This window comes from Pelmatolapia mariae, linkage group LG23, assembly GCF_036321145.2.
Source record: "Pelmatolapia mariae isolate MD_Pm_ZW linkage group LG23, Pm_UMD_F_2, whole genome shotgun sequence".
In the NCBI taxonomy this organism is placed as follows: Eukaryota; Metazoa; Chordata; class Actinopteri; order Cichliformes; family Cichlidae; genus Pelmatolapia; species Pelmatolapia mariae.
In genome coordinates, this window is record NC_086246.1 from 12,360,534 (window position 1) to 12,379,655 (window position 19,122).

At 42.2% G+C, this 19,122-nt stretch overlaps 1 protein-coding gene across 2 annotated transcripts in view; it reads right to left on the reverse strand.

Annotated features, from left to right (window-relative positions):
• mgat5 (alpha-1,6-mannosylglycoprotein 6-beta-N-acetylglucosaminyltransferase) overlaps positions 1 to 19,122 on the reverse strand; it is a 105,302-nt gene that overhangs the window by 69,862 nt on the left and 16,318 nt on the right. The window contains exons 2-3 of one of the 2 annotated variants that reach the window (XM_063465800.1): positions 15,343 to 15,806; positions 4,795 to 4,959 (exon numbers count right to left, since the gene is read on the reverse strand). In XM_063465800.1, the coding sequence (XP_063321870.1) occupies positions 4,795 to 4,959; positions 15,343 to 15,583 (406 nt within the window). In that variant the 5' untranslated portion in view covers positions 15,584 to 15,806. Of the gene's footprint in view, positions 1 to 4,794; positions 4,960 to 15,342; positions 15,810 to 19,122 lie in introns of both variants that reach the window. The other variant, XM_063465799.1, reaches the window with a different exon arrangement.

Here is a 19,122-nt window from a genome sequence, read left to right on the forward strand (position 1 = left end):
GGCGGCGTCTGAGAGACGGCGAGCTGCAAATCAGCCAAACATCACCAGTGGTGTGGCTGAGACGGAGGGGACATTGATAACCTTAAACACTCGCAAAGGGAAGAGAAATACATCGCAGGGGGAATGAAACGGAACAAGTGAGAGTCGTGGGAGAGTTAGATGCTGCAAATCACCACCTGACCGTTCGTTACATCTATCTCTATGCCTGGTGTGTGTGTGTGTGTGTGTGTGTGTGTGTGTGTGTGTGTGTGTGTGTGTGTGTGTGTGTGTGTGTGTGTGTGTGTGTGTGTCCACATAGACTCCATGCCAGGGGCAGAACTTTGGATGAAACACGGTTACAGAGGTTGATCAGCTACATTAGCAACAGCGTGGTGAGACATGGCATCACATGCAGTTTGACCAGGCCCCATCTGCTTACTGCTAAGAAGCAATCTAAAGGCCACCATAAGAGACATCTGTGCCTGTTGTCTTTGGCTGAAGAAAAATCGTACCATGTTAATGTAATTCCTCAGCCTCTAATGAAGCTTGTACAACAATGCAAGGCAGCTGCAATCTCAAGACAGAAGGAGCGCTTCACAATGTCTAAACAGTTGGCAGGGAACTACCAGCATTGTATGCAAATCATTCATGGCCTTATGTGGCTAAAGATCTGGTTCCTTTTTATTTCAGCAATGTGAGATTTAAAGGAGTGAGGAGTTCAAGACTCCTCACTCCAGTAGTTTTGGTTTGTAGTCTCTCTATGCGCCTCTTTTCTGTTCCCTCTTTCCATTTTACCACCAGGTGGTTGTGGAAGATGGCTGAACCTCTCGGACTGGACGTCTCTTCCTGTCAAAGGGGAGATCTTGCTCCCCACTCTCACAGAATGCTAGTTCATGGGTTAATGCCCTTATTGTTGTGGTTCTCTCTGTAAGAATGCAGAGTTTTTACGATACAAAAAACACTGAAATGAAATAACATGTTTGAAAGCTGCAAACCTTATTTGAGTTTTCAGCCATTTCAAGGGCAAAAGCTTCAAACACGAAGCCAAAGATAAGCCAGGGGAAGGCTATCTTTTTCAAATTCAGCCTAAGAGCTGAATCCAAGGTGAATTCCATCTAATTAATGCATTAAGCTTTTTTTTTTTATATATTATTTTATGCTATCTGACCTGATTCTCACAGGGTACTATGAATGTTTTTACTGGTCTGGCACACTTGAGCCCAAACTGGGTCGTTGGTGGGCCATAAACTAAATGAATTTGACACCCCTGATCTAACTAGGTTCTTTTAATTTATGTAATTTCTGTGTGCAAAGCGCCCACCAGGACAATTCACATTCACAACAGTAATTGAGAGAGGTGTGCTTTAAATTTGGCCTTAAATTTAAATTGAAGCTCAGCATATGCAGTAAAGCTGCACCTGTTTTGCATGCAAAGCCAGGCTGAAGAAAAGCCAGGAAAAATAACAGGGCCTCCATTTGGTCCCTGACATGTCAGAGTCCTTGGCAAGGAAAACGTATCCAATGGAGGTGGAAACGGCGCAGTCCCAGAGCTGCTGCTCAGCTCCATCTTGATAGCAGCCTCCCTGAAAGGCAGGCGTGTTGCACTCACTGTCCAGATTCTTATCTCTGTAATTGCGTTCCAGTCAGGGAGGAGCGCCAGTGGAGCTGGCAACAGCACTGCCCCTGCTCCAAGACAGAGGACATGCTCCGATGGAGGCTCTGGAGTGCTGGGGCCTTTAGTTCAACTGCCAAGAGAGACATTGGTGCAGCTTTGTCAGCTTTGACATACATTCAGGCTCCAGATATCTCTGAAGGGTGCCACTGGTTGTTTTAGGCCAACAGGCCACTGCAAGTTCACTGAGATGAGTCACAGGTCCAGCTACGATTTCTGCGGAACAGGGCAGTTCAAGCCAAGAGTGCTCTGACAATGTTTTATCACGATTGCCTGCAAAGGCAGGGCTCATTAACCGCCACCTAATGTCAGAAAACCCGCTCCATCTAAGAAGTCTAGCCTTCCATAAACCTCTACGAATATTACATCTATTTTTTTTATTTTTAATTCCATTTCCATGTAATTATATGTAAGCTTTTTCTTCACTATCTGACAGCCACAGCTGCAATTAGCTACTGATTAATCTGCTAATTCCTTGGTTTGCAAAAATGTAATTAAGCTGTAATTAATGACAAGGTTTTATGCTCAAATTTAGGACTGGGTCATAATATTACATTTTGTTTGTGTGTTTGTTTGTTTTTAATTACATATATTAATGCATAGATATATCTTCATAATGGAGATGGAATGGGACAATATTGCTGATATGGTTATGCTTTGATGTTGTATTACATAAAGCTGTGCCAGCGCAGCTCTGCCCTCATGTCTCCATCTATACTTCACAGAGCAAGACAGTGCTGCTCTTTCAACAATGGATATAAATTTATATAATAAAGTTTGACAGGACACATTTATGTAATCTTAACCTGGGGCAACAGTTGCAAGGTTTGTTGATTTGTAGAAACTATTGCACACAGTCTGCTGAGTTTTTTTTTTTTACTTTCACTGTTGATTTGACTAGTACATGCAAATACACCACTAAATAACCAATCAAAGCAGTAGCAGACAGCTCAAATCTTTTATGAGGCGAAATTCCTCATTTTGTCAATGGAGTCTGGTGGAGCGTAACAGCCCTGCTTCCTCGTCGTAAAGGCCCGTCTGACAGCAGGTGAAGCAGTGAAAATGTTCTAAATATAGAATCCACTAAAACAGATATCGATTCCTTCTGTTTGGTGGCTAAAATTCATTTTACTGCCAGCCGTGCCCACAGCAGTGCACGGCTTTAGTTTCTGTACAGGTGGGGGGTGTAAATACTGCCATTAGCTACAGGTAACACAGTAACTGCAGATCAGAACCTTATGCAACCCCAAACAGACTGCAGTATTGTTACCCCAAGTAAAAAAAACAACAACAAAAAAACACTGTTGTTATTTTGAACATGAGAAAGAATATGCACAATGGTTTTAATACGCTTACTGAAAACAGCTCCTGAATGAGAAACAATATGACTCCTGGTCTGAGGAGCTTGGAAAGAAAAGCGTCTGGACATCTTTCACATCTCATCCAAGAAGCTTCAGAACTGAAGAAGCTTCTCTGATCAGAGGTGAAACGTCGTCAAGAAACTGAAAGATGTCCAGACGATTCAATGCATAACACTAACTTTTAAAAGCCCTCTACTCTGGCTTTTGATTACATCATTTTGAGTCATTTCACTGTACAAACGTTTCTATTAGTGAAAGAGCAGAGAACTCATAGAGGTACAGTCAAAGGCAACCTTCCAAAGATGCTAAAGAAGAGCAGAAAATTGCTTTAGTGCCAGGCAAATAAACCAAGGTAGGTGAAAGGATGTGGTTTTAGAACGACTGAAAAACAGGCTTTGAATATCACAGAAACAGGAAGAGAAATTGAGGGTTTGTTGTTTTTTACCGAGCAATTCTGAAAGTCGGACACCGTCTGGGACCGTTACTATATTGATTACAGTTTTTTCATTATCACATTTTCTTTTTTTAATTTGCATTTTGTTTCAAAATGATGCATCCAAGGTTTACCGTGGCTCACCACAGGCCTGTGCAGGGTGGTTACATATATAGTTATAGAATATAGTTAAAGCAAAAAAAGAAAAGAAAAAGAAGATGAAATAACAGTTTTTAAACACAATAAAAACCAATTAATCTGTTTAGTTACTCAGCCATAAGATTTTTAATGCGACGCTGCCTTTTCTTTTAGATCTGTGGGCAGGTGATCTATGTTCTCTTCCCTGGAGGAAACTTCAACAGCTTCAATTTTCTAATAGAAACTGCCCTGCCCGTATATATGACTAGAACTTCATTTCCTTGGGCAGCTCTGAAAACAATATACATTCATTTCACACACTTTGGTCATGTAATTTACTCGGTGTTGCCTTTCAAATGTTCTACACTGTATCTCTTTGAATTTACTGCTATAAGAGTGAGTGGCCTGTTTATATCCTTGACAGGTATTTTCATCACAAACACTCACACTTTCATTCAACTCTACATAATTTTGTCGTATTCTTACCGTCCTTTGTCATGTGAAAAAACAAATTCACAAAGGCCTCATCAGCACTTCCAAAATGATGGCGGCAGCACAGCAGTTCTCATTAGAATTACACTAATGCCAGTGTTTCTTTGAACATCTCAATCAGTCTAATCCAATTCTGCACATACTGCTTCGCTGTGCAGCTTCACATTCCTACTGTTTAATGCTGCGCAAACAACTGAGAGCAAGTCCCTCAGAGGGGTCTCAGAAAAACCAACACCTCATTCTCTCAGCTGGGCTGAATTCATCATCTGAAAGCTGGCAGGAAAATCAATGAAAACTAATAAAAGGGTCATGCAGCGTGAACACAGGCCTTATTTGAATCAAGTCCAAGGATGCGGTCTGGACCCATCAAGTGCAGTGGCAATACTGGGAAAGTTTAGCTAGCTGCATGCCGCAGGAAAGATATTGACTAGAGTAGTTTTAAAGAAATTTTCTACAGCCACAATCAGCTTATTCCCATTTCTCAGTACTGTGTATGTATCAAACACTTCTAAAACGATGAGTGCACAGACACATTTATAGTCTTTCTAAGTGGCACAGGATCAATGACCACTGGAGCCAGGAAGGTTTCTGATTCTAAGATTGTACTGATAACATTTACAAATCCAAATGCAAAATAAATCCTTTAGACTGCCCCCCACCTTGGCACAGCATGCACACAAACACTCTATTCCAAAGCGAAAGAAGACTGCAGCACATACCTGCCACGTTTACTTTCTCTGAGTTTGGAGCGCTGGGCGTAATAGTGCTGGTGCCGTTGCTCAGGTTGGGCCCTGTGCCATTGTAGATGTTCTCCACCTTGGACTCTAGCTTGCCCAGCCTCATCATGATGTTATCCAGCAGGACTGCGAGAGTCTTCTTCAGGTCTGCAAAACAAGAATGTTAAATTTTATTTCTCTCCAGCAAAAACAAGCGTTGTGTCAGGTCCATTAGTTGGAGTAGAGTGCTTAAGTTGTCCAAGAGCTTAAGTTGTCAAAATCAACCTTTAATCTAAACAGTGGTGGGAATGGCATCAACGGGGGATTTCTTCTAAAAGCTGAAAGTGTTGTGTGACTAAAGCAAACATTTTAAGGGAGAGGAATAAAAACCAGGCTAGAAATTTCCAAGAATTTTATAAAACCAAAGTTGGCACTTGTCTTGCCCCTGTTCCCAGAAAACCAGTTACTGTAATGGTACGACTGCACAGTTGAGGTTTCAGCTGTGTAGTGGCAGGCATACTGTTACTATGGCATAGACATAGGCAAGTGTATCTTTGATTTTTTTTCACTTACTCAATCCATAAAATATGATATTTGCTCAGTGCTCTTGTGGAATGAGAAACAGAAGCTGTAACTTTGGACTGTAGCTAGCAACACTGCGAGATGGTAGTACATCTTCTGCTCTGGTGATCGGCTGCAAGGTGGTTCACGTGTAGCTTCATGGAGCTCGACGAAGCAGAACAAGGACTACTACCGCCGGCTGCCATCTGAGTGTGAGATAGTCACCAAGTGGCACAAGTTGCTCCTAGAAGGATTTTGACTAAAGTCCTAACACTTTTGTTTGTTTTTTATTTTAAATTTGGGTCTCCAGCTTAAGTGTCATGGTCCTGGGTCATTTTGACCCAGCATTCTTTGTTTCCTTGTGTTTCTGTATCATGTTAAGTTCATTTGTTGTTCTTGGAGTTATTCTATCAGTCCTAAGTTGTTCAGTTTAGTTTACTGGGTTTCCTCTCCTTGTGTTTGATTCCATGTCTCTCCAGCTCGTCATGTCTGTGCTCTCCCTCGTGCTCCTCAGTGTTTTTCTCTCCCCCTCTGGTCTGCATCTTTGTGTATTTCCTGTTTTGTTGTGAAGGTCCGTGTCTTATGTCAGTGTATTGAGTTTTGCTTCCCCATGGTCTCGCCATGTCTGATTACTCCCAGCTGTGCTCTTCTTCTGTGTCTCATTCCCTCGTTATCCCTCTGTGTATTTAAGCCTTGTGTTTGCTTCTGTTAGTTGCTGGTTCGTCTGTGTACCGTCACCTGTATGTCTCCTGTGTAGACCCTGTTGGACTTCTCCATGTTCCAGGTTTTTAGTTTTCTAGTCTCAGGTTTTTGTCCCTTTGTATTGTTTTGTAGCTGCTCCCAGTTTAGGCTTTGTTTAGTTTAGTTCCCTAAACTAAACCGGCATGTCTCTCAGCCAGCTGTGACTGTTTTTCCGGAGACTGCTCTCACCCAGCCAGAAGCTCAGTCAGCCTTAGCAGCCCAGTCTCCTGTTCAGTCGCCCTTAGCAGCTCAGTCATCCACTCAACCACCTGCTTCACTCCCACCACAACCATCACTACACTCGGCCACTCAGGATGCTACGCAGTCAGTCGTTCAGCCTGTAGCTCTGCCATTAGTGCAGTCTGCAGTTCAGCCTTCTCCCCAGTGTGCAGTTCAGCCATTTACTCAACTACTAGCTCCACTTTCACCACAAACCCCACTACAATCTCTAGTTCAGTCTCCTCTTAAGCTCAGCCATTAGCTCTGTCACCTGCTCAGCTGCCCCCAGTTCAGTCACCTGCAGCTCTGTCACCACTAGTTCAGTCCCCAGTACCTCTGTCGCCCATCCAGTCTGCCACTCAGCTACATATTCAGCCAGGGGTCTCAATACCTTCTGGCCCTGCATCAGCTCCTGCTGGAAGCTCGACTGGGCCAATCCGGCACTCCGCGGCTCCCATACCACTGTCTGTCGCTGCTGGCAGTTCAGGAGAACTGTCTCAGCAGGCTGCCTCTGCTGGAGGGTTCGAGGGGCCCGTTCAGCCTGCAGTGTCACCACCTGCGGCTTCCACGCCGTCGCCAGCAGTGTCATCACCTGTGGCTTCCACGCTGTCGCCAGCAGCTCCTGCCTCGTCTGTTCCTGCGGCTGCCACGCCACTGTCTGGTCCACGTCCTGCACCTCAGCATCACCGGCCACGTTCCAGACCACTGGCTGGACATCAATGAGGTCGTGGTCAGCCTCCTGAACTGCGTTGCGGCCTCCTGAACTGCGTTGCCGCCTCCTTCCGCGCGGTCGGCCTCCAGATTCCCTTCGCCTGTGTCGCTGCTGCCGCTGCCTTCCGCGCAGTCGGCCTCCTGAACTGTTTTGGACCTCTGTGCTGCAGGCCTCCTGGTCGGCTCCCCGAACTTCTTATGGACTCTGTTTTCTTGGGCTCTAGTGTTTTTGGTTTTGGACTCGTGTTTTGTTTTGTGACCTTATGGTGCTCCTGTTTTGTTTCTTTGAACAAGAGTCTGTAGAAAATACCATCAGTTTTTGCAGTTAAATTACTTAAAGTGAAATATTAATCTCATTTAAATTTTGACCTGATTAAAACACTGTATAAATACCAGAGCTATCCCAATCTATCCTCAGGAGGAGACAAGTGTGGGGGCAAAATGCAATGGCATTTCATCCAACACTTAAGGTTTGTACCCAAAGCCATAAATGTTACAATTTTTTGGGTGCACTAGAAAACAATTAGAAGTTGACCAAAAAGCTTGAGGCAGCCACAAGTGTCTATATGAGCCTCTAATATAATTCAGCAATAATTTTCTTAGTTTCTTAAAATAATATTATTACCAACAACACATGCCCAGTCCAGGATCTTGGGCTGGGCCCCTGTAAGGTGACCTCTGAGAGCAACAGCCAATGTTTTACAGCTTAATTACCACAAAACGGAAAGGATAGTAGTTTCAAGATTACATTCTCTTTCTTTTGCTTTCCACATACTCCAAACACTGTTTATTAGTTTGCAGCAAAAACCAGCTCAAACGTGGTTGGTCAATTGTGATATTTCTTTAGAAATCAACACAAACGTGCCATTAAAGCTGCCATCTGTAGTATGAGCAGTGGTATTCAGTCAGGACAAGCGAGGCAAGTAGTGCTTGCCTTTCTGTAAAAGTCCCCACATGCAACTGACTGAGGAAAATTGCTCAGCTATCTCTGACAATATATAGCTTCAGCTTCAATGACAAGCTCAGGTCCTACAACAAGACATTCTTGAGGCTTCAGGGACCAGCTTCCGGCTCATTTAAATATTAATGGGGAGCACCCGAGTCTTTGCAAATGACTTCCTGTTCCTCCAGTTTAGTGAGGGTCTTTGCATTTCCACATGAATCTTTTCTAAATTTACTTCCATAAAACACAACCATGGCAAAATGCAGAACATGTAGGAATGTTCCTGACCAGTAGCCAGATAGATGAGGCCATATTTAAATTATATTTAGCACAGTCACAATGCTTAAATACTGTATTTTTGGACCCATTTATCAAGGTACTTGTCTTGATACTTTAACCTGTAACAAATGCACTGGCATTTACAGAGGAAGTGAAGTTTCCCACAAGTGAAATTTCCCACTTGTGGGACTAATAAAGGTATCTTATCTTAAATGTTAAGTTGTGTAAAGCTGCTGGAAATGCTACTCAGAGCACAGAGTATCCCCTACCATTGAAAAGCAAGGGTACATAGGTAACAGACGCAAGTCCGCTTCTATGAATGCATCCATTTAAAAAGGTTACGCTAATGACTATCAATGGAGCCAAAGGCCATTACACAGCTATGCAAACAATGATAGCATTGAAGCTACAGCCAACAGTTGTTATTTATATTAGCCAGCAAAGCTAAGAGAGGTTACATAAAGATAACTTAAATGCAGCAACATCAGGAACACAAATGAATATTAGCGACAGTTTAAATGTCATGTCATGTATTTAACAGAGATAAAACGCCTACGCCTGCTAATTTTCATTGAGAGAAAAGGTCTGAGATACTCTTAAAAGCCATAGCCAGTTATATTATTTGTATATTGGCTTAAATATCTACTGAACTAATCCAAAATGGCTCAGGGTTGCTTTACTCAGAAGATGGTAATTGCTGCTTGTCTGTCACATGCAAACACCACTTTTTCCCGCGCCATGATGCATTTAACACGCCATTTTTCATCACGTCAGACAGATTGGCAATAGGACAACGAGGCCTGGCACGGCACCACCAGTATGTTTCGTGTGAAGGGAAAGGCCAGAGCATTTGTCTGATTTGGACGAGCCGAGGTATGCTGGGAGGAGCAGATGTACAGAGAGCAGCTCAGTGACACCAGGAAGAACCCAAACGGAAAGCTTTGGAGTAGCCATGCCAAGCTATTGGGCCGAACATAATATATTCACCCCAGAAACAGAGGCATGTGCCTTCTGACTTCAGGCAAAATAACACAGAGATTCATTAGACTTCATTTGGTACATCTTTCCAATAGGAGAGCAAAAGATAGAAACTTCTAGCTTATGTGACAGATGTATGAAATTATAGTGTGTATATGTTAAATGTTCTCCACAACAAGAGTCCAAACACTGTCCATGGTCACTCCAGTTAAACCAGACTTACCTGAGCAAGCCAGTAGGGTAATTTACCTATTGTGTTTATTACCATTAAGCATGAGTACTGGGACCAGTATTAAATAGGCACACACACAGACCAGACAGGCACCTAGACAAAAAGGTACAGCTATTGATATTTATGCAATGTTAATATATGCAATACCAACATAGGAATTTTAAAATGTCAGCTAAGTGTCAGTAGTAATGACACTTAGTGTCGAGGGATTATTCTTGATGTTGCCATGTTTCTCTGTGCTCTACTGTCATGGCTGACAGGGCAACATGTTCAAAGGTTTGTGCTCACTTTACTGTATTTAATGAAAAACGGAGCTCAATGTGATATTCCGCATGTAAAAGGTTAGATGCTCTGTAAAAACCCTGACACATATACAAATCTGACTTTAAATTTGAATCAGTGCAGTGTAGTTGGCTGCTTTAGGTCTGATGCTGATGGGATTTGCCAAACTGTTAAAGCAACTGTTTCAACCTCGAGTCAAGATGAAACCGTTTTGATGAAGTTAGGATACAGTTAACATTCCTTTTTTAGAACGTATTTAAATGATCTTATCCTTTGTTTTTTGCTTTTGTTTTGTTTTTTTCAGAAAACCAACAGCCCCGGCTTACACCAAGCCGGTGGACTATGTAATCAGACTCTCTGTTGCCAAGTTTGTTGTGAAAAGATATCAACCCAAGGAAAGTCAATATGCATAAAAATTGCCACTTTCCATATATCATTAGATTTGGAAGAGGCAGTAGCTATACCCTCTCTGTTGAGCAACAACACCTGCAGGTAGCAGGTGTTGAACTTGCTGAACTTGTGGTGCGTTCTTGAATAAGTCGTAGCTCTCAGTGCCAACTCGGATTTCCCACTCAGAAAGTCAGAGCAGACCAACGTGCCCCGAGTTAGCGATCCAAGATGGCAACACTGAATGTAAACATACATTTTTTTTACAACTTTAAACTTTTAATCTGTACTGCAACTGTTATTTAATGAGTCAAAAATACACAAGTCACAAGCAGAGCAGTGATCAGGCTCTAGCCATGAATGTGGTTTTTTTTAGATGCAAAAAGTACACATTATGCTTTTTGCTAATGATAGTGAATGGCTCTACTTTGCTAAGAACCATAACAAATTCAGTTTGTTTAGTTTTTTTTTTTGGACATTTTCTGGAATGCACTAAAAGTTACGACATCCGATTTCTGAGGAATCTCGATCACAGCACTAGCGAGTTGGATCATAGGATGAGCTGAGAAAGTTAAATTGGAATACTTTGAGAACTTTAGGGGGATTATCCCAGCCCTTGACCCTGGAGGAACATTAATAAACACCAGCACATCTGCTTAGTAGGAAATGAAAAACATCAGTGACTATAACCACCATCATGTCTTTATTTTATAGTAAAATATGGAGAGTAGCATCGATAGGAGTATTTATCAAGTGAGGAAGTAATATCTGTCACTATAATTACTATAGTTAAATGTGAGGCTTCACTATAATTAAATGTGAGATTGTGATTCAGAAACCTTCATTAGGCTGTGTGTTGCTGTGAATAATGCTTTGACCTGTCCTTGTGTGCATTAAATGTGCTGCCAGGTAAGCTGGATGAGTAATGGCACACCTAGGGAAACATTTCTGCCGGCCTCCATCCTTCTTATTACAGTGATGCACTTGCAAAAACAACCCTGCAGCAATAAACATAGTGAAATTCATTCTGCTATAAACAATAGTGTCAAGCTAGGCAATGATGTGGTTACACAATCACCTGGGACATTTCATTAGGCTCGTGAGCATTAAAAAGAAGTGATTACACAGAAACACAAGCCCAAAGCATTTATCAGCAACCCCTGTTCTTTCCTATCATCCACAACCAAAAGCTCAATCCAGCCAGGCAGTGGGCTCCATCTGACTGACATAATGTAGCAAAGAGCAGGGAGGCACACGGTGACCTACCATCCTGGAGAGGACGAAGATGATTAGGAAAGCAACATACCGAGGCTGCCGGGCCAAGCACAGAGCACAAGAGCTTTATATGTTTCCCAACCATGAAAGAAATCCACAACAGCTTGATAGCTACATGGTAAAAGCAGATCGTTCCAACCAGTTTCATGGATCAGTTTTGGAAAAGCGGAAGAGTAAAGCTCATATCCAATCATATCCATTTCTAACAGCCTTTTTATTCAGGTTTAAAACTGACGCTGGCTGGTCAAGTGAGATGACATGACTGAAAAACTCTGTTTTCCCTGTCAGCTGCTCAATCCCTCATAACGTTATGTTCACTTGATGGGAAGCTTTCATTGCACTTGCAGTGACCTAACATGTTCTACTAGCATGATCATAAATGGTAAATGGCCTGTATTTGTATAGCGCTTTACTTAGTCCCTAAGGACCCCAAAGCGCTTTACACGTTCAGTCATCCACACATTCACACACTGGTGATGGTAAGCTACATTGTAGCCACAGCTGCCCTGGGGCGCACTGACAGAGGCGAGGCTGCCGAACACTGGTGCCACTGGGCCCTCTGACCACCACCAGTAGGCAACGGGTGAAGTGTCTTGCCCAAGGACACAACGACTGAGACTGTCGGAGCCGGGGCTCGAACCGGCAACCTTCCGATTACAAGACGAACCGCCAACTCTTGAGCCACGATCGCCTAAATAACAGTAAACAAACAGAAAGGTGCAGTCAGTGACTTTTCTGCTGCCACGTCCTTCCACCATATTTGAATACGGTGGCCTGGAAGCACATCCCCCTTCTGGCTAATCACATTTTACATATGTGGCCAGAGACGGGTCATATATATAGTACACCAATGGAGAAGAAGAGAGGTTGTAAGCTTTTGCCTGCAGTGGAGTGACAATTAAATTTGTGTCTGCGCCTTACTTTATACCTATGTGTTATTGCCGGAGAATGGGTCCTCTTCAACAAACAAGTATCATATTAGAAATCACACTTTCCCTCTGATAAACAGCTTGATTACATTCTCACAGTTTGTTCGTAATGTGCCAGACTGTATGTTTTACTACTACTGGTGAACCTCAAAGAGTCTAACGGTAGCTGAATTGAAACATTGAATGAGTTGAAAGAAAACAGCAGCGCTACTGACAGTTCAGCATATCCTTAACAACTCACTTGAGTATCAGTGTCATAAATCAGAAGTGAGCTTGTCTAACTTTTCGACTTGTATCAGACTCCTTTCATTAAGTTTTAAAGCTTCTTCCAGAGTAAATAAAGCTGGACGATTCTCACTCGGCATTGACACCTGAGGTAAACAGTGGACTGACTCTGGGGCAGATCCAGGCCAAACAGCAGCAGAAACACGCCAGCTGGCGCTATGGAGTATGGCATGTTTATAATGTTTTTGATCTCTCTTGGATAACTAAAACATGTTTGTCCTGTAGCAGCCACTGTAGCTAGGGTTATGCACTTGAATTGTGAGATGTAAGATAGCCGAAGTCAGTTGACTGCAATCTACTGAAATATAATTGAAACCTTTTACACACTGAAAACTAAAACAGAAGATTAATAAAGCAGGAACACAAAGTCCACTTTAAAGTTGCTTGAAGAAACGGGCTTGAAAGAAATTATAGTTAGGAAGCAAAACAGGGAATTCAGTATACTTGTACTAAAGGGATTTCTACCAATCAGAACCATATATTTCAAATGTAATTCATAAATCCACTTTCTCATTCACTTATTCAATTTAAGGTTACAGGGTGCTGAGTCTAACACAGCTTTCATACAGTGAAAGGTATTTTACATCCTAAACAAGCTGCCAGTTCAATGCAGGGCTAATCCAGAGACACAGACAATCATTCATGCTTACAGTCACACCTACAGCCAATTTAGAATCACCAATTAATCTAACAAGCATGTTTTTGGACTGTGGGATGAAGCTGGAGTACCCACAGAGAACCCATGCAGTCACACGAAGAACATCTCCACACAGAAAGGCCCCAGCCGGCTGATGATGTGAACCCAGGACTTTCTTGCTATGTGGGAAATCAGCTACGAGTGGTTCTAAGTACTCCCCCACTAATTCAATCTTCCTAAAAATACACTTTTACCTGTTGACGAATTCAGTCCATATAGTAGCACAGGATTTTTAAAAATCTAAATATAACCCTGAAGATGTTTTTAAACACCCGCAGAGAGAAACAAATACCTGAAATCTTTCAGCCACTGGCTGTGTACAAAAAGGTTTGGACTCACTCATTAGATGCTTTTCAACATGTGGGTTTCTTAAAATTATCCTGACCATTAAAAGCAACTAAGTGGCCCAAATCAGCTTTCAGGAGTTACAGTATTAAAGCCACATGCATTAAGATGGCATGGGTCATTTATGGGTGGTAAAGGAGGAAACGCTGTTTCCCAGTAAACTCATTACAAATTGTATCAAGCCAAACACAGGAAGCACAGAGGATCCCAGTGCTCGGCTATCTAATCAAGGACTTGAAATGGACTGTGATGGGATATTGGACGCCGGTCAGCAGACTGCTACAGCAGTGTGAAAATCAATCGATCATATAAGGGAACAAAACAAACTGGACAGGAATCTGTTCCCTGGAACGGCAGGCTGATGTATTACAAATAAATCTATGGATGGGGCTCAGACCACTTTACCCCAAACAAATCACAGAGTTTACAGGAGGATAGGTCCCATGCAAATGTACTTCAAGTCTGGGCAATGAAAGCAGCACAAGCGAGCAATAATAATGACTTAATATAATAATGCAGATGTTGAAGTTTATTTCCTCCAAGCAGCTCAGATGACACTGCTGAGTTAAATGTTTTAAGCAGAGCCTGATTACTGGCAGTAATTTGGATAGGAAGACGTTTTGCGTAGGGGCCTGAATTTTTTCCACATTCTGCATGCACTTTGAAATAAACAAAAGCAGTTTAATGCGTGTCAGAAAAGGGGGGGAGCAGAAATTTGACACCCTATGCTACCAGCGCACTTGTTTCTCTTCTCGCTCTGGCTCCTTCTTCACGTTCCTAATCTCCAGGAGCTCTACTGTATCCTGTTGTTTCTCTGGGCATTAGAGAACAATCAATTCCAATCTCAGGTTTCTAATGAAGCCTCCCATTGAGCCATACAGGTCTATTAATGGCATGAATAACTTATTGATGGCTCTTCTGGACCTGTGCTATTACAGTATTATGCTCCAATGCAGCTGTATTGACGTTAAAGCTCCCGAACATTTTTTTTTTAAAAATAGAGCCGATGCTGCACCTGTTCAGGAGGCAGACAAGTGGAACTATTCCATCCAATTTAAAGAAGATGTGAAAACAGAGGCCAACAGCCTAAAATAACTGTCTTGAATTTTGCTATGCTTCACACTTAAACATGTACATGTATCTGGCCTTTTACACTTAAAGTGACACATTTACAGCACTAAAATAACCAACCATACCCAACCTTAAACCTGGAGAGCGATATCAGTAAGATGGAGATGGGGGGCACTATCAAGAGAATCAGGTCAAATGATTTTCTTCAGCTCTTACATACCACGCACCAGGAAACGATCTGCTTCATATGCATTTGCACTTCTGCAATACTCTGTGGTCTAAGCAAGGAAGCTGCTTTAATAAGGGTGTGTATGATGCCAAGTACAGGCCCACCACTTGTGAGCAGTAAGTGCCCCAGACTACTTGCAAATCACAGCAGTCTCACAGAGATTCATACTCCAGAGGTCAAACACTGATTGATGACATGCACTGTCAGGTAAGTCCCAGAAATGTTCAGCTCTGGAAGCATGTGTCAAACTATTTTGTGACTGATTGAGATATGCATCCTGGCCTTGCTGAAGAGCACATTTGGCGACAAAGATTCTGTAGTAAAGGTAGAAAGATTGCTCTCGTTTGCTAAAAGCAGAGTAGCCATGTTAGAGAGTCGACTACTCACCATAAGCCGTCATGGTTCCTACATACGGACCATCCATGACACTTTGGTTCTCCTCAGCCAGTGCTTTGATGTAGCGCTTGCTAAGGTCGAGGATCTGCTGACGCAGCACGGCACTGTTCTCGTGGCTGGCTCGCTGCTGGATGGTGAAATGCAGCAGCATCATGCCCCAGATGAAGCCGAAGCTGACCAGGAAGAAGCCCAGCTTCTGAGAGGACAGTTTCCACAGGAAAGGTGTAGCCATGCTGACAGGACAGAGACTTGGAAGAGCTGGACTGACTTTGACTGGACAGGGGGAAAGATAAAGAGTTGGGCAAAAGGAATCAGGAGGGCAGGCGAGGCATATCTGTGTCAGTTGGAGCGACTGCGGCAGTTTTTGGAGGGTGGCATGCAGCTCGTCACCGTCATGATTTCCTTCTTTGATCCATCCTCACCGCTCAGTAACATCTCAGGGGGCAGAGTCCAACCTGCTGCAGAAAACACAAACAGAGAGGAAGGAGAGATTACGAGTTAGGTAGTTGCTTTGGTAAACTCAGATAACAAGGGAGTTGCCTTCCCTAGGACAATCCCACATGACCATGATTATTTAAAAACACTGATAACCAAGAGAGGTTTGGCAGTTTGAGATATAACTTACAGTAAACTGAGGTGGGGTCCTATTACAAGCATGCACAACATACACACACTCAGCCACATGCCCATATGTCACTAGTATGGAAATACTTCACTGTAAGTGAAGACGCAAAGTTTACCAAAGTAAACAACAAAACTACTTCAATCACCCTCACCCAGATAAACATGGAGATTTTAAAAAATCCAACAAAGGCAAAGTAGCTAAAGTGGTAGCTAAACCTATCCCGAGCTCAGAGCCTCGGTATTAGCAGCGAAAAGATTAAAGCAGTTAATGAGCCAATGCCCTGTTATTTGTTAAAGTTAAAAACTTAGTGAAAAATTATGCAACAACACAACATTTGTTTTTTGTGCACCGCAACTCATATTCAGTTAAATATTTGTAGTTGATTCAAGTAACAGACCACTTCAGTTGTTTCAGTGAGACAAGATCTAGTAACTTACTGGAGTTTTGAGGTAACTATGAAGTTTAACCATTTCTTTTAATATGAAAAAAAATATAGTATGGGCGTGTCACACTCACAAAGAAAGGGAACCAAACTGAAAATAATTATTTTGTCTGCTGATTGTTGAATAAATGGATATAAACTGCTTTCTAAACTGTTTTACTTCTACAGCTGAGAAGTTCTGCAAAAGCATACAAGCATAAGTTATTTACTAGACCTCAACACATACCTGTCAAAATAACAGCAAAGCACTGTTTCATATGAGAAGATCAGAATAATTTTGCATCCTGCTGATGAAAAAATTCCCATTATAAACAAAACACAGGGAATAATCTAGACCACCTGTCCTGTACCTCATACTCGGACAACAAACACATGCCTCAAACTAACACATTAAGATTGATTAATGTAAACACACACAACTCAAGCCATGTTAAATCTTTAAATTAAATATGACGCAGCTCTATTGGCTGTGGCTCAGGAGGTAGAGCGGGTCGACTACCACTTTGGAGTGGTGATTCCCCAACTACTCCAGTCTGCACGACAATGTATCCCGAGGCAAGACGGAGAACCCCGAACTGCCACCGAATCACCCGTCGAAGTGTGACTGTGTGTGCAAATGTTAAACAAGGCGGGTAGGAGTAGAAAAAAGGAACTTGTCCATTCACCATATAAATCCTGCATCATCACCTGTATAAAATAATATTTACCGGAGATGAACTGTGAGATAAAGGTGGATTTGCAAAAGGTGCAACAACTTAACCAGCAGACCAAAACCTATAAGCAATAAAGCATGACCATAGATGCTGAAAACAATACAGGCATGCAATTTAGTTGAACAAATTCTTGAAAATGAGTAACTGGGTGGAGGTGATCAATGTCAGTGAAGCGTACTTCTCCTCCACTATTAGTTTAAGAAGATCAACCTGTTTCTAACTGCAGCAGGCCACACACAACGGAGCTGGAGCACACCCAGCTGAAGGCTGCTGTGCTCAGTGTGTGGAGGTTCATTTGCGTGTCGCATGGTAACACACCAAATTTGACTAGTAAAACAAAAAAACCAACAGAAAGAAAAGGAAAAAAGAAGAAAAAGAAATGACTTTAATGCTTCTGCGACTCTTGAAACAGAAGCAGTCTTGTTTAATCCAGATAGTATCGTGTGTGATTGATGTTGCTGTGTGAATGTTTATGCAAAAGGGTGTATACTGTCCCTGAAATAAAAACATTTGAATAGCTTACAATTTATCTTCCTCACTGACAGGTGAGAACACAAACAGAATTTTAAACCCTTTCACTTTTTGTCATCGCACTCTCATGTTCGCAACACGTTTAGAGAGGGGCTCTCAGACTTGGTCTGCGTGTGGGGTCGGACAGCAGTACGCGAGTTTGAGGCGTACAGGTAAACACAGTAAGGCGAGACAAGCTGAGCTACAATTAATTCATCAGTTAATACGGGGCCTGGGTTTCACTAACATTTAAATTATTAATCAACCAGTTGTTTAATAATTGTCTACAACTTCCAACAGTCTGAGACAGTCTTGCCTTTTCAGCAGCTGTTTGTGGTACTGTACTAAATGAACTACACTTTTTTTTTAAGCTCAGCTGTTGATATTCGTTAAAAAAAAAAGGAAAAAAGTCTACTATTCAAAATAAATTCACACCTGAGTTTGGAGGACACAGACTTTGAATCTTTTCAAGTCACAGGAAGAGAGAGTTTTTAGAGCTATTTCTTCTCGTTTTAAGTTTTTAGAGCATGCCCGATGAAGAATATCAAAAGCCCATCACTGAAATCCAGTCAGCAGAAGTTGTACACATGTGGCGTCGTACCTTTATGATTAGCTGGAATGCAGGTTTGCACATAGCACATGTAATCTGTCCAGTCAGCAGCCTGTATATGCTTCTTGCATCAAACCGCCCTTTTGCTGTGCTTGTAGTATCGCTCATTTTGTGAGACAGCATTTAAATCACATGGAGCCTCCGAGCTAAGCAGGTTACAAGACTGTTATCCCGATATAAGACATTTATCGCCCCGACAACGATATATATCACAAAAATTTTACATTTTCTGTCAATTCTGTGAATCTCGGGCAACTCGACTTGCGTGAAGTGTTTTCAGCTGGGCGTCGTGTACCTGGAGTCGAGTTTTGACCGATGCTTGACACTATACATTTTAAGATGTAAGTTGTAATGGCCGCCATTTTCTTTGCGATTATTTATTACGCGGCGTGCTGCTGGGAAAAGCCTGTTCTAACGTTTGAGTCTAAGGTTTATTTGGAGCACCTGACGACTCTTTTTTGCTTCTCATCCGTAAACTCTCTCCACACTCTTTCACGTGATTCTTGTGTATGTGGTAGACGAGGTTTGCTGTGTTTGAGTCTGATATGGGGTCCGGTTTCCTGCATAATTTCCATAGTACAATCTTCTGGTCCGTGTCAGACTTTTCATAACCAAACCATGTCCATGCTACAGAGGTAGCCTCTTGTTTAGGAATAAGATCCTGGATTTGTTTTGACTGGTCTTTCTGTTTGTCATCATCTCAGTTTATTTTAAAAAATCTCAACAGGATCTTCAGCTTTATTGTGAAAGGTGTATGTGGAAAATAAACAAGCGGATGATGGAGCCACACGCTGGTTTTATCGTCGTTGTTGCTAACGACAATGCGTAAAAACAGTCACTTGACCGTCCGTAGTGTAGTTATTTTAAATAT